Raw genomic sequence first — 11,693 nt, 5'->3', positions numbered from 1 at the left:
GGCGCTACAAGCTGTCAGCCTGATCAGGCCAGCTGCCGGGCAGAATGATAAAGATGCAGAAGTAGTGAGGGGACACTTTGTTTCAGCCAGAGTGGCAATAAAACTCTGACATAGGTCGAGCGTTGGAAGACTCCCTTCCTTGCCATGCTCTAGCTAAGCTGGACAGTCCCTTGCAGAGGCCCAGAGATCACGCTGAGGTAAGCAGCTTTGCTTACCGCAAGTGGGGAAAGCAAGTGCAGGAAAACTGGCGTGCAGACGCCTGCGCCTGAGGAGGCCCTCGTGCCCTGCCAGCTCAGGGGAGGGAAACGGGGATGGATCGTGCATAGGCAGAGCTTCAGCCATCCCCTGAGTTTTACGAGGAGCTCTGCTGTAGATAGGAAATGTAATGTTTTGAGGTTTTCTGAGCTTAGCTGTCTTTAGTTAGGACTAGAGACCATAGAAGGCTTCAGTCATGAAGCATTGTTTAGAAAAGAGTAGAGTAGTGTTGATGTAGGGAAGCTCAGAATTATCCCTTAAGGAGAAATGAATGAATTGTCATCAGAAGAATTGAGCTATCCAAGAAGAATGTGGGATTGAGCAGATCTGGAGCAGGCATGTCCCACGAGTTGTCTGCCTGAACTGGCCACCTGGAGGAGGCCACCTGGAGGACAGATTGAGGAAGATGAAGATGGTGAAGTAACCAGGAGATGCTCTGTTCCAGCTCTTGCTTTCAGCATGACTGGCAATAAAACCTCTAAACCCCCCAGAGCCCTGGAGTGTTCCCTTGCGTGTCATGCTGTGCCTAAGCTGGTCAGTGCCTTCCAAGCTGTGCGCTGCGGACAGGCTCTCCCGTTCACGGCTTTGCGCTGCTTCCGAGCGGCCCAAGGCTCTCCCCCTTGCCAGAGTGGCCCTGGCCTGCCCCACACACCTTCCCCGACAGCTGCCCCACACCGCCCCACCTGCCTGGCTGAGATGTTCCCCACCGTGCCCTTGTGTCCCTCCGTGCCAGCTGCCCCTCACGCTGGGTTAGGATGAGGGACCTGGCCTGGCTGTCCCCCGTTTCCTGGCGGTCACTTGGTGCTGAGGAGTAAAGGAGGGTCGAAAGGGCACGTCTTCCTTACGCTTCCCTCTCTTGAACCTCTGGGGCACCAAAGCGCCCTGCTCAAGGGGGCCTGAGGGCCTACACTGGGCTTTCCATGCTACCGTGTCATTCCTCCTTCTCCAAAGCCCTACAATTTGCTGGTTGATGTGAGCGGACTTGGAAATGGGGAAAATGAGATGCTTTCCAATGGAGGCAATCCTTCTGGGTAACTACTGCAGTGTTTCAGCAAGAGAATTTGAAGATAGTGCTGGGCCTTGCATCAATTGCATTGATTTTGAAATGCCACCCTCAGCTTCTGAAGTGTGAGGAGCCCAGGGTAAAGCTCCTTGAAAGACTGGACTGTGCTGTCCACCAGCAGAGGACTTGCGGGTGCGGAGTCACCAGGAAAGCAAGTCTGGCATCCTTGTTCTACAGGTGAACCGAGTTGATTTCCAGAGGAGTTGCGTGCACTTTTCTGCCGTCTCACGCAGTAATTCCTTTCTGCTTTCAAGCTGGCTCCTGGGTCTAGCTGAAGATTTTAACAGAGAGGGGAATGACTACAACTCATTTTCATTGGGATGTGGCTGTGCAAGTGTCCGCCAGGAATCTTACAGGGAGCATGGAGCCTGGGCAAACATCTGTGAGACTGTGGCTTTGGCCTGTTCCAAAGGGCCCTTCCTTGGGCTCAACATCTGCAGGGCATTGCAGAGCAGTGGGCTGCAGGCTGCTGCCAGAGCTCCAACACAACACAACTGTGGCAGCCCAGGAACCACTGCAGAGCTCCTGTGGTTGTTCTGAGGCTTTCAGTGGCCAGAGAAAGAGCAAGCAGGACAAGAGGAGCTTTGTGTCAAGAGCTAAGCCAGCATCTCCCTGCCACAAAAGGGAGGCCGTGCAGCAAACAGAGTGGGAGAAAAAATCAGCATGCACCGGTGTGCTCAAGAAGCATCTGCACGCTGCAATACTCCTGGAAATTTATTTTCTTTGCTTCTTTTTCCCCCTACATGTCATGGAAGAAGCTGGCTTTTCAGAACCAACTAAGATGCCAGGGAGAAGAAGCACACTTGCTTTCTGTTCTCGCGTGCAGGCTGGGCTGCCGTGTCTTCTGAGTTGCCCTGGGACGCCTTGAGCTCTGGCTTATGGACTGGAAGGACATGTTCTGCTGCTTCACGACTGAGCAGAACTTCCCAGGCTTTTCTTTTGCGTCATCTGTACAGAAGGTTTGGTTGCTGGGCACAACAAACCCAGAGCAGCTGCTATTGTGAGGTCAAGGGAGCGGTGCCACGTCACAGTGCCGCGTCACAGCACAGCGATGTCCCGGTGAGCCCGAGGCCTGGTTGTCCAGAGCAGCTTTTCCGCTCGCTCCCTGCAGGAGGATCCTTGCGACCAAGGAGTTCTCAGCAGACGGCCTGCACCCCGAGAGGAGTCTTGCTTTACCCCTTGGGTGGCATTCAGTGTGCGAAGCAGCAGAGCACGGCCAAAATGTTCGGGCAGGTCTGTGCCGCGGTTTGCACCATCTTTACCGTTGCTTATTCTGGATATTACCTGACCCACCTGACTCGTAAGTAAAGGTTTATCCTGGGGCTGGCGTCCCCTGGCTTTTGCTTCGCTCTGCTCCATTCGCCGCGGTAGTGACCGAGTTGATCAGGGAACAAAACTGCCGTTAGGATGCCACCAGTTTGGTAAATCTCCTGCCAGCAGCATCAGCTAAGAAGGGGGTATCTGTACTGGGTGGTAGGTGCAGAGCGTTTGCAATGTAATTTGCAGCCTGCAGCGCTTGCCTTCCCTCCCCGGGACAGCGCGTGGCAGTGGAGTGTGTCATTTCCTCAGCTTGCTGCTTCAACCAAGACAACCTGGAAATTGTAGACTCTGAGGGGAGATGCTCAGAAGTACTTCTCAAAACCCTGTGGCTCTCTCCAGGAGTGAAGGAAAGCCCCTTTTGCTCCAAATGCTGCCATTTAGAGGCCTTGGCTGTGTGCCTTGACCCTTTCTAGGCTGCGCCAAGGTAGCCATTCCCCTGGCGATGCAGCACAAACTCCAGTCCAGTTAGGGTTTGCTGCTGAAGGCAGGAGCTGTTCTGGGGCCGCTGCAGCGGAGAGCTGCCACAGCAAAGGGGCCCTTTGTGGAAGCTTTGCTGTTGTATTGTCTTCCAGCAATTGATGGGAATGGCTTGTGCATGCAATTAAAAAAACGATCTATAAAATACTGGGAAGAGAAGAGGAAAAACTGCTTGAGCTGTTGCATTTCCTTGGCCGTGTTTCTGTTTCTTTCCTGGCAAAAGAGGCCCAAACGTAGACAGCGCCTACTCTAGTGTCCTTGTTTGTTCTCTCGCTTGCTGTGGGAAAGGGCTCTTGCTCCTGGAGGCATGTTGGGAAAGGGAAATGCTCTCCGTTGGGAATGACTTGTGCTGTGGGAGCCCCCAGCAAAAGGCACTTTTCTAAGGGCCTCTGGTTCCTTTTCCCTTGCTCCCTGCAGGTCACCTCACACGTGGATGGAGAAAAGCCTGTGCTTTGGTGAGTGGCAAAGGAACCCCTGACGTTGCTGGCGTGTTAGAACTGTGCAGCAAGCTGTGAGCTTGGCCTGTTGCAGTAGAGTGTAGAGTGCCAGCGTGGGAGGCTGAAGGAAAGGCCAGCTGCCTGGTGGCAGCAGCAGTAGCAAAGGGAGCACTGGCTCCTTCCTTATTTTCCCATCAAGAGCCTTTCAAGAGGTGAAAAGCAAATGTGACAGCTCCAAGGTGTCTTGCTGCTTCTAGCCAGCATGGAAGATCAAATGCACAGCAAGAGGCAGTAGCACCTCATTCAGCCATCTTCCGAGGGCTTTCATGACTCAGAATGCCACTTGTATCCAAGTCTATGATTTGCCCTTATTCTGGGTGCTTTCCCAGCGCAGTAGAAAGCAGCTGCTGCAAGGGTTGGCTGTTCCCAGTCTCTCTCACTTCTGTCTGTCTGCAGGGCTCAGCCGCAGGGTCAGCGCCTCGTCTGGCTGGCACTGTTACAGATGGAGAGGCTGAAGAGGAGCAAAACAGCATCAAGCCTCCAGCTGCTGTCCCTCCACAGGCTGAACTTGCAGAGCCAGTAAGTGGCATCTGAGCCTGGCACTGCCTTGGATGCAGGGCCAAGCTTCAAGCCAGGCCTTCAAGCCCAGCCCTTGTTGCTTGCGGCTGAAGATGCTGGGGGCTGTGTGCCTGCCATGACCTAGTGCTGCTTCAGCCAAGCCAGGGAGCCCTGGCCAATGGGTCCTGAACTTTGACACTTGAGCATCACTTTGCTGGGATGCTGAGAGGGCTCGAGAATGCCTCTTGGCATCAGACAAGAGGCAGCATTCAATTATTCCCAGCGTAGAAATGAGCCCCTTGTGCCCCCTGGCGATGCGGGCCGCCTGTGGCCAGCGGACAGAGCGGTCCAAAGACTCAGCTGACAGCCTTGCAGGATATTTGGGAAACACTGGCCCCTGGAAGGGACAAGCCACACTCCATGGACTACTTAGGTTCAGGCATGATGTAGACTGCGCTTCACTTGCACATGGTCAGAGCAGGGTTTGGTGAGGAGAATCCTAGAGGGCTCTGCATTGTAAAGGGCGGGTGGGGCTCAGCAGGGCTGGAATGCAGCCCCGAAGGGCCGCCCCCTAATGCCTGAAATACAGAGGGGAAATCGGTGAAAGGGATCAGAGAAGGGACACGCTCTGGGCTTCTGCTCAGACAGTTGCATGCCAGCTCCAGGGTGATTTCATTGCCCAGGAAAACACAGGAGGAGGAAGAACCGCAACAAGGCTCTGGAGCCCTGCTCTGATCTCTGTGCGGATCTTTGCAAGCCCATCAATGGCTAGTTCCACTCGTCGTGCAGAAAGGCCAGCACGATGGAGCATGGAAGTGGCCATGAGGGGCTGTATCGAAGTAGCCTTAGTGGTTTTCCCATTGCCTTTGGGAAGGGGACGTCCAAAAGCCCCCAGCTGAGGAGGCCTGGCGGTGGCCGACAGCATCTTCCGAAGGCCTTGCTTTTGCCGTGTGCTCTCCGGGGCGTCTGTGCCAGCCGCCCTTCTGACGGGCAATCCTTTCTGGTCCCAGCTCAAGACAGGCTCTGCCATTCAACGTGCCGCTGGACCGGCATCGCCTGCAGCGGCCAGCTGTCCCCCAGCTGCCGGCACTTCATCCAGCAGCCCAGCCCAGCAGCCCGAGATGAGAGAGGAGCAGGGCCTGAAGACACGGAGTACGTCTGCCGTGTTTCTTGTCTGCCAGAGCAGTGCGTTGTCTGCCTGTCTCGGTGCAGGCTGCGCCAGAAGTTCCTCCTCGGTCTCAGAGGCGCTGAGGCCTCTCTGCAGAAGCTGTTGTTGTGCTTTGAGGCAGCGAGGGAGCGCTCGGGGTGTTCCTGCTGCCTCTGGGGGCACCTGGGCCTGGCTTGGCTCTGCCTGGGCTGCCTTTTGTGGCACGTCGCGAGTGACTGGCCCCAGGGAGCTCTCAAGCTCCTGACAGTGGGCATGCATTTTGGATTGTGTGGGCAGCAAGGCCGCCGGTTGAAAGTGAGCTCCTGGCACTGCTTTTGTCTCTCTCAGGGAGCATTGTGAGTCTGGGTGAGCCAATGAAGAAATACAGGGCATTTGAAGAACTTGGACGAGGGTAAGTGTGACGTCTGCTCCATAGAACAAACCATGGGCCGGGTCTTCAGCTTGTGCAATATCCAGCGTGAAGTCAGGCCAGTTCCAAACGCGGTCAGCCTCGGGCTTTGCCTCCTGTCACCTCTCAGGACGGCTCAGTCAGAGCAGTCAGGAAGCATCAGCAAAGACAACTTGATGCAAGCGACGCCTTGCTTGCAGCAGTGAGGAGCAGGACCTGGAAGATCTCCTGGCCCTGTGTCTGTATGGCCTCCAAGGGCACCTTGCCACTCAAGAGCTGTCTGAGGACAGTTCTTGAAGGCAGTGTTTTCCAAGTTAGTCTTCTCCAGATGTAAGCCCACTTGCACACCTGTGCGCAAAGCCACACAGAGATCGAGCCCCCCTTCCACTGGAATGGAACCAAGTGGGCGTGTGCCTTGGAGATTTGCACGGGTCCTTGGTCTCCATGAGGGAGCTCCGTGTTCCCTGTCCGGCATGGCAGAGGGCTGGTGGGCTGCCGTGCTGCCGGCTGAAGAGACGCCGCAGCCAGGCGTTTTCTAAGGAGTCCAGGCAGCCTAGGGAGATCTCCTGCCTAGGCTTGCTTTCACTGCCAGGGCTATAAAGGGCTTTTTCTGCTGCCCTTTTCTTTCTAGGGGCTTTGGAGCTGTTTATAAAGCCCTCGACACCAGCACAGGACAACAGGTAAAGTGTCCATACCCACGGCAGTTTCTCCCTAAGCTCTGCTGTCTGGCAACAGGGCAGTTTGGCACAGCTCACTGTGTCATGGCACGAGCGCTCGCTCCGTGTTCCTTGAGGTCTCGTGCAGGGAGCGACTTCTCAAGTTAATGGTCGCCAATGTCTTTGTAGGTGGCCATCAAGATAATGTCTCTTCAGGAGAAGATGTCTGAGGAGCTGGCTGTCAATGAAATCTTGGTGATGAGGGACAGCAGGAATCCCAATATTGTCAGCTACTTAGACAGGTTGGGGTATTCTCACGTCTATGTAGCTTTAGACATCTGCATGTGCACGGGAGGAGTTTGCAGCTGGCTTTCAGTAATCTCTTCTGGCATGTGTAGCTTGGAGAGCAGTTGCAAAAGCCTGGGTCAGACCCTCGGGTGCCTGAGCCGTGCCCATTCCTCTCTCTCCATGCCGTGGTTTCCTTCTTTCAGCTACCTGGTGGATGCGGAGCTCTGGCTGGTGATGGAGTTCATGGACGGCGGCACGTTGTTCGATGTGCTCCGGGCAGTGTACCTGGAGGAAGGACAGATAGGCGCCGTCTGTCGGGAGGTGAGGCGTCCCGCTTGTGCTTCCCCTGGCCTGCCCAGGATGGTTCTTGTCAGCTGGTGGTTAAGGAGAGCAGAGATTTCTTGGCCCCGGCTTTCTTTTGGCGCTGCTCTCACGACACAGAGCAGAAGAAAGAGCATTAATCTGAAGGGAACTGCCTGCTGGAGTCCCCGCACGCCTTAGGCTCTGTTCTTGCACTCTTCCATGCTGTCCGTCCTCTGGCGCTCGTGCACACTCACTTGTTTCATTTCCTGGCTTGCTCCTCTCAGCTTTGCCTCTGAATGTTTGTCTGGAGCCTGTCCGTCTGTCCGACATTCCTTGACATTCTAAGCCCGCATGCGGGTGGCAGAATTTCAAGCCGAGGGCGAAGGAGATGTCCTCAGCTTCAAAGCACGGCATTGCAGCCCAGATGGCGAGGGATTCTGAAACAGGTCTAATGTGCTGCTTCCTCCTCTGCTGCCACAGGGCTTCCAATGAAATCGTTGCCATGCTGCTTGCCAGCCAAAGGTCACGTGCTTGGTACCAATGGCAGGATGGACTCGTGCAAGCTCAGATGCCTTCGCTTTGAAATATCCAAAGCACTTCTAAGAGTGTTGAAGCAGCAAGCTCTTGCTCTTGACAGCGCCGTGCTAGTGCTCCCTCCTTCACAATTCCCTGAGAAAGCTGTCAACCTCTTGGAGCCCTTTTCTTTCTTCTGGGATTAAATCAGATGCTGAATGTTAACTTTCCTTCCCTCCTTTCTCTCTCAGTGCCTGCAAGGACTGCATTTCCTTCATTCCCGCCAAGTCATCCACAGGGACATCAAAAGCGGCAACGTTCTCGTGGGCATGGACGGATCTGTCAAGCTGGGTGGGTATCGTCCCTGCTCAGGGGCAGCCTTCCCCGCGTGTGCTGTGGGGCTGCTTTTTGGTGACTGCCACTTCCCCAGAAGCGCTGCTCAGCCAGCGCGTGAATCGTGAGGGTGTTTCTGAAATGGCCAATGCCCTATTTCCCTGGCTCCAGCCACGGGGAAGGCAAGCTCAGCTGCCTTTTCAGCTAGACTGGGCATGGCCTTGGCAGGCTTGGAGTGGGCCATCCTTTAGGCCGGTTTGCCAGCGGTGGCTGGCTTTGACAGGCTTTGTTTTTCTCCTCAGCTGACTTTGGCCTCTGCGCTCAGCTCAGCCCTGAGCGCAGCAAGCGCAGCTCCAGAGTGGGCACTCCCAGCTGGATGGCCCCGGAAGTGGTGAGAGGAGAAGCCTACGGCCCCAAAGTGGACATCTGGTCCCTGGGGATCATGGGGCTGGAAATGGTGGAAGGGGAAGCTCCTTATGAGAGGATGGCCCGTGTCAGGGTAAGGTGCAGCTTAGAAAGGGGGCTCTGTGTGGAGAGAGCTGTTGTGGCTAGGAAAGGAGCAGCTAGAGTGCCCTCTTCCATCCATGTGTTGTAGGTTTTTGAACTGATAGAAACGAACGGGCCCCCGAAACTGCAGAACCCCAGGCACCACTCGGCTCTCCTGCGCGACTTTCTGCGCTGCTGCCTGCAGGCAGACGAGGACAGGCGCTGGTCTGCCCAGGAACTCCTGCAGGTGAGAAAAAGCAAAGGGGCAAAAAGCCCTGCCAGCTGAGGACACCTGCATCCAGGGATCAAGAGGAGTGTGGGCTGCGTGGGTGAGGCAGCTTCCAGGAGAGGAAGGCCCACGGGGAATGTGCTGCCCTCGGTCCTCTTGGTGTGTCTTTTGGGCAGCCAAGGAGTCCTGCTTGGGCCCGTGAGGATGTGCTCATGGAAAGTAACGGGGGTTCCCTTCTTTTTGGTTTTTCTTCCGGGCAGCATCCGTTTGTGACCTCAGGCGAGCCAGCCTCCAGCCTGGCTGCTCTGGTCACCTCAGCCAAGCAAGTGCTGGAAGACTGGAGAGGAGACGCTTGCGCCTGAGGAGGCCCTTGTGCCGTGCCAGCTCCGAGCAGGGGCAAGGGGATGTGTTGTGTTTGGGCAGAGATTCAGCCATCCCCTGACTTTTTAATAAGGGGCTGTGCTGTAGATAGGAAATGTAATGGTTCCGGAATTTTCTTAGTTTAGCTAGGTTCAACTTAAACCGTTGTTGGGTTTTTTTTTCATGAAAAGATTAACTTTTAAAAATTAAGGAAATTCAGGCAGAGAATTCAAAGGACTGTAGAATCTAGATAGCTTAGATAGTAGAGGATAGTTTAGCTTAGAATATAGTCTTGTTAATTTAGGTAAGTTCTGAGCTCTCTTTTAAGTAGAAAAGAAGGAATTGTCATAATCAGAATTAAGCTGTGAGAGGAAAAGCTGTGATGCAGCAGAAGTGCACTGTGCAGGCGCTACAAGCTGTCAGCCTGATCAGGCCAGCTGCCGGGCAGAATGATAAAGATGCAGAAGTAGTGAGGGGACACTTTGTTTCAGCCAGAGTGGCAATAAAACTCTGACATAGGCCGAGCGTTGGAAGACTCCCTTCCTTGCCATGCTCTAGCTAAGCTGGACAGTCCCTTGCAGAGGCCCAGAGATCACGCTGAGGTAAGCAGCTTTGCTTACCGCAAGTGGGGAAAGCAAGTGCAGGAAAACTGGCGTGCAGACGCCTGCGCCTGAGGAGGCCCTCGTGCCCTGCCAGCTCAGGGGAGGGAAACGGGGATGGATCGTGCATAGGCAGAGCTTCAGCCATCCCCTGAGTTTTACGAGGAGCTCTGCTGTAGATAGGAAATGTAATGTTTTGAGGTTTTCTGAGCTTAGCTGTCTTTAGTTAGGACTAGAGACCATAGAAGGCTTCAGTCATGAAGCATTGTTTAGAAAAGAGTAGAGTAGTGTTGATGTAGGGAAGCTCAGAATTATCCCTTAAGGAGAAATGAATGAATTGTCATCAGAAGAATTGAGCTATCCAAGAAGAATGTGGGATTGAGCAGATCTGGAGCAGGCATGTCCCACGAGTTGTCTGCCTGAACTGGCCACCTGGAGGAGGCCACCTGGAGGACAGATTGAGGAAGATGAAGATGGTGAAGTAACCAGGAGATGCTCTGTTCCAGCTCTTGCTTTCAGCATGACTGGCAATAAAACCTCTAAACCCCCCAGAGCCCTGGAGTGTTCCCTTGCGTGTCACGCTGTGCCTAAGCTGGTCAGTGCCTTCCAAGCTGTGCGCTGCGGACGGGCTCTCCCGTTCACGGCTTTGCGCTGCTTCCGAGCGGCCCAAGGCTCTCCCCCTTGCCAGAGTGGCCCTGGCCTGCCCCACACACCTTCCCCGACAGCTGCCCCACACCGCCCCACCTGCCTGGCTGAGATGTTCCCCACCGTGCCCTTGTGTCCCTCCGTGCCAGCTGCCCCTCACGCTGGGTCAGGATGAGGGACCTGGCCTGGCTGTCCCCCGTTTCCTGGCGGTCACTTGGTGCTGAGGAGTAAAGGAGGGTCGAAAGGGCACGTCTTCCTTACGCTTCCCTCTCTTGAACCTCTGGGGCACCAAAGCGCCCTGCTCAAGGGGGCCTGAGGGCCTACACTGGGCTTTCCATGCTACCGTGTCATTCCTCCTTCTCCAAAGCCCTACAATTTGCTGGTTGATGTGAGCAGACTTGGAAATGGGGAAAATGAGATGCTTTCCAATGGAGGCAATCCTTCTGGGTAACTACTGCAGTGTTTCAGCAAGAGAATTTGAAGATAGTGCTGGGCCTTGCATCAATTGCATTGATTTTGAAATGCCACCCTCAGCTTCTGAAGTGTGAGGAGCCCAGGGTAAAGCTCCTTGAAAGACTGGACTGTGCTGTCCACCAGCAGAGGACTTGCGGGTGCGGAGTCACCAGGAAAGCAAGTCTGGCATCCTTGTTCTACAGGTGAACCGAGTTGATTTCCAGAGGAGTTGCGTGCACTTTTCCGCCGTCTCACGCAGTAATTCCTTTCTGCTTTCAAGCTGGCTCCTGGGTCTAGCTGAAGATTTTAACAGAGAGGGGAATGACTACAACTCATTTTCATTGGGATGTGGCTGTGCAAGTGTCCGCCAGGAATCTTACAGGGAGCATGGAGCCTGGGCAAACATCTGTGAGACTGTGGCTTTGGCCTGTTCCAAAGGGCCCTTCCTTGGGCTCGACATCTGCAGGGCATTGCAGAGCAGTGGGCTGCAGGCTGCTGCCAGAGCTCCAACACAACACAACTGTGGCAGCCCAGGAACCACTGCAGAGCTCCTGTGGTTGTTCTGAGGCTTTCAGTGGCCAGAGAAAGAGCAAGCAGGACAAGAGGAGCTTTGTGTCAAGAGCTAAGCCAGCATCTCCCTGCCACAAAAGGGAGGCCGTGCAGCAAACAGAGTGGGAGAAAAAATCAGCATGCACCGGTGTGCTCAAGAAGCATCTGCACGCTGCAATACTCCTGGAAATTTATTTTCTTTGCTTCTTTTTCCCCCTACATGTCATGGAAGAAGCTGGCTTTTCAGAACCAACTAAGATGCCAGGGAGAAGAAGCACACTTGCTTTCTGTTCTCGCGTGCAGGCTGGGCTGCCGTGTCTTCTGAGTTGCCCTGGGATGCCTTGAGCTCTGGCTTATGGACTGGAAGGACATGTTCTGCTGCTTCACGACTGAGCAGAACTTCCCAGGCTTTTCTTTTGCGTCATCTGTACAGAAGGTTTGGTTGCTGGGCACAACAAACCCAGAGCAGCTGCTATTGTGAGGTCAAGGGAGCGGTGCCACGTCACAGTGCCGCGTCACAGCACAGCGATGTCCCGGTGAGCCCGAGGCCTGGTTGTCCAGAGCAGCTTTTCCGCTCGCTCCCTGCAGGAGGATCCCTGCGACCAAGGAGTTC

At 54.8% G+C, this 11,693-nt stretch overlaps 1 protein-coding gene across 1 annotated transcript; it reads left to right on the top strand.

Moving 5' to 3' along the window:
• Positions 1–1,010: 1,010 nt before the first annotated feature.
• LOC144248223 (serine/threonine-protein kinase PAK 3-like) lies at positions 1,011–8,836 on the top strand. Its single transcript, XM_077790165.1, has 13 exons — positions 1,011–1,056; positions 1,437–1,550; positions 2,430–2,618; positions 4,009–4,022; positions 5,121–5,262; positions 5,606–5,669; positions 6,298–6,346; positions 6,512–6,624; positions 6,814–6,931; positions 7,678–7,777; positions 8,062–8,258; positions 8,355–8,492; positions 8,735–8,836. The coding sequence occupies exons 1-13, from the start codon at positions 1,011–1,013 to the stop codon at positions 8,834–8,836; spliced, it is 1,386 nt and encodes a 461-aa protein (XP_077646291.1).
• Positions 8,837–11,693: the final 2,857 nt, after the last annotated feature.

The sequence above is a fragment of the Lonchura striata genome, chromosome Z (genome assembly GCF_046129695.1).
Source record: "Lonchura striata isolate bLonStr1 chromosome Z, bLonStr1.mat, whole genome shotgun sequence".
In the NCBI taxonomy this organism is placed as follows: domain Eukaryota; kingdom Metazoa; phylum Chordata; class Aves; order Passeriformes; family Estrildidae; genus Lonchura; species Lonchura striata.
The sequence above is the reverse complement of the archived record's forward strand: the minus strand, read 5'-3'. Positions and strand labels throughout refer to the sequence as shown.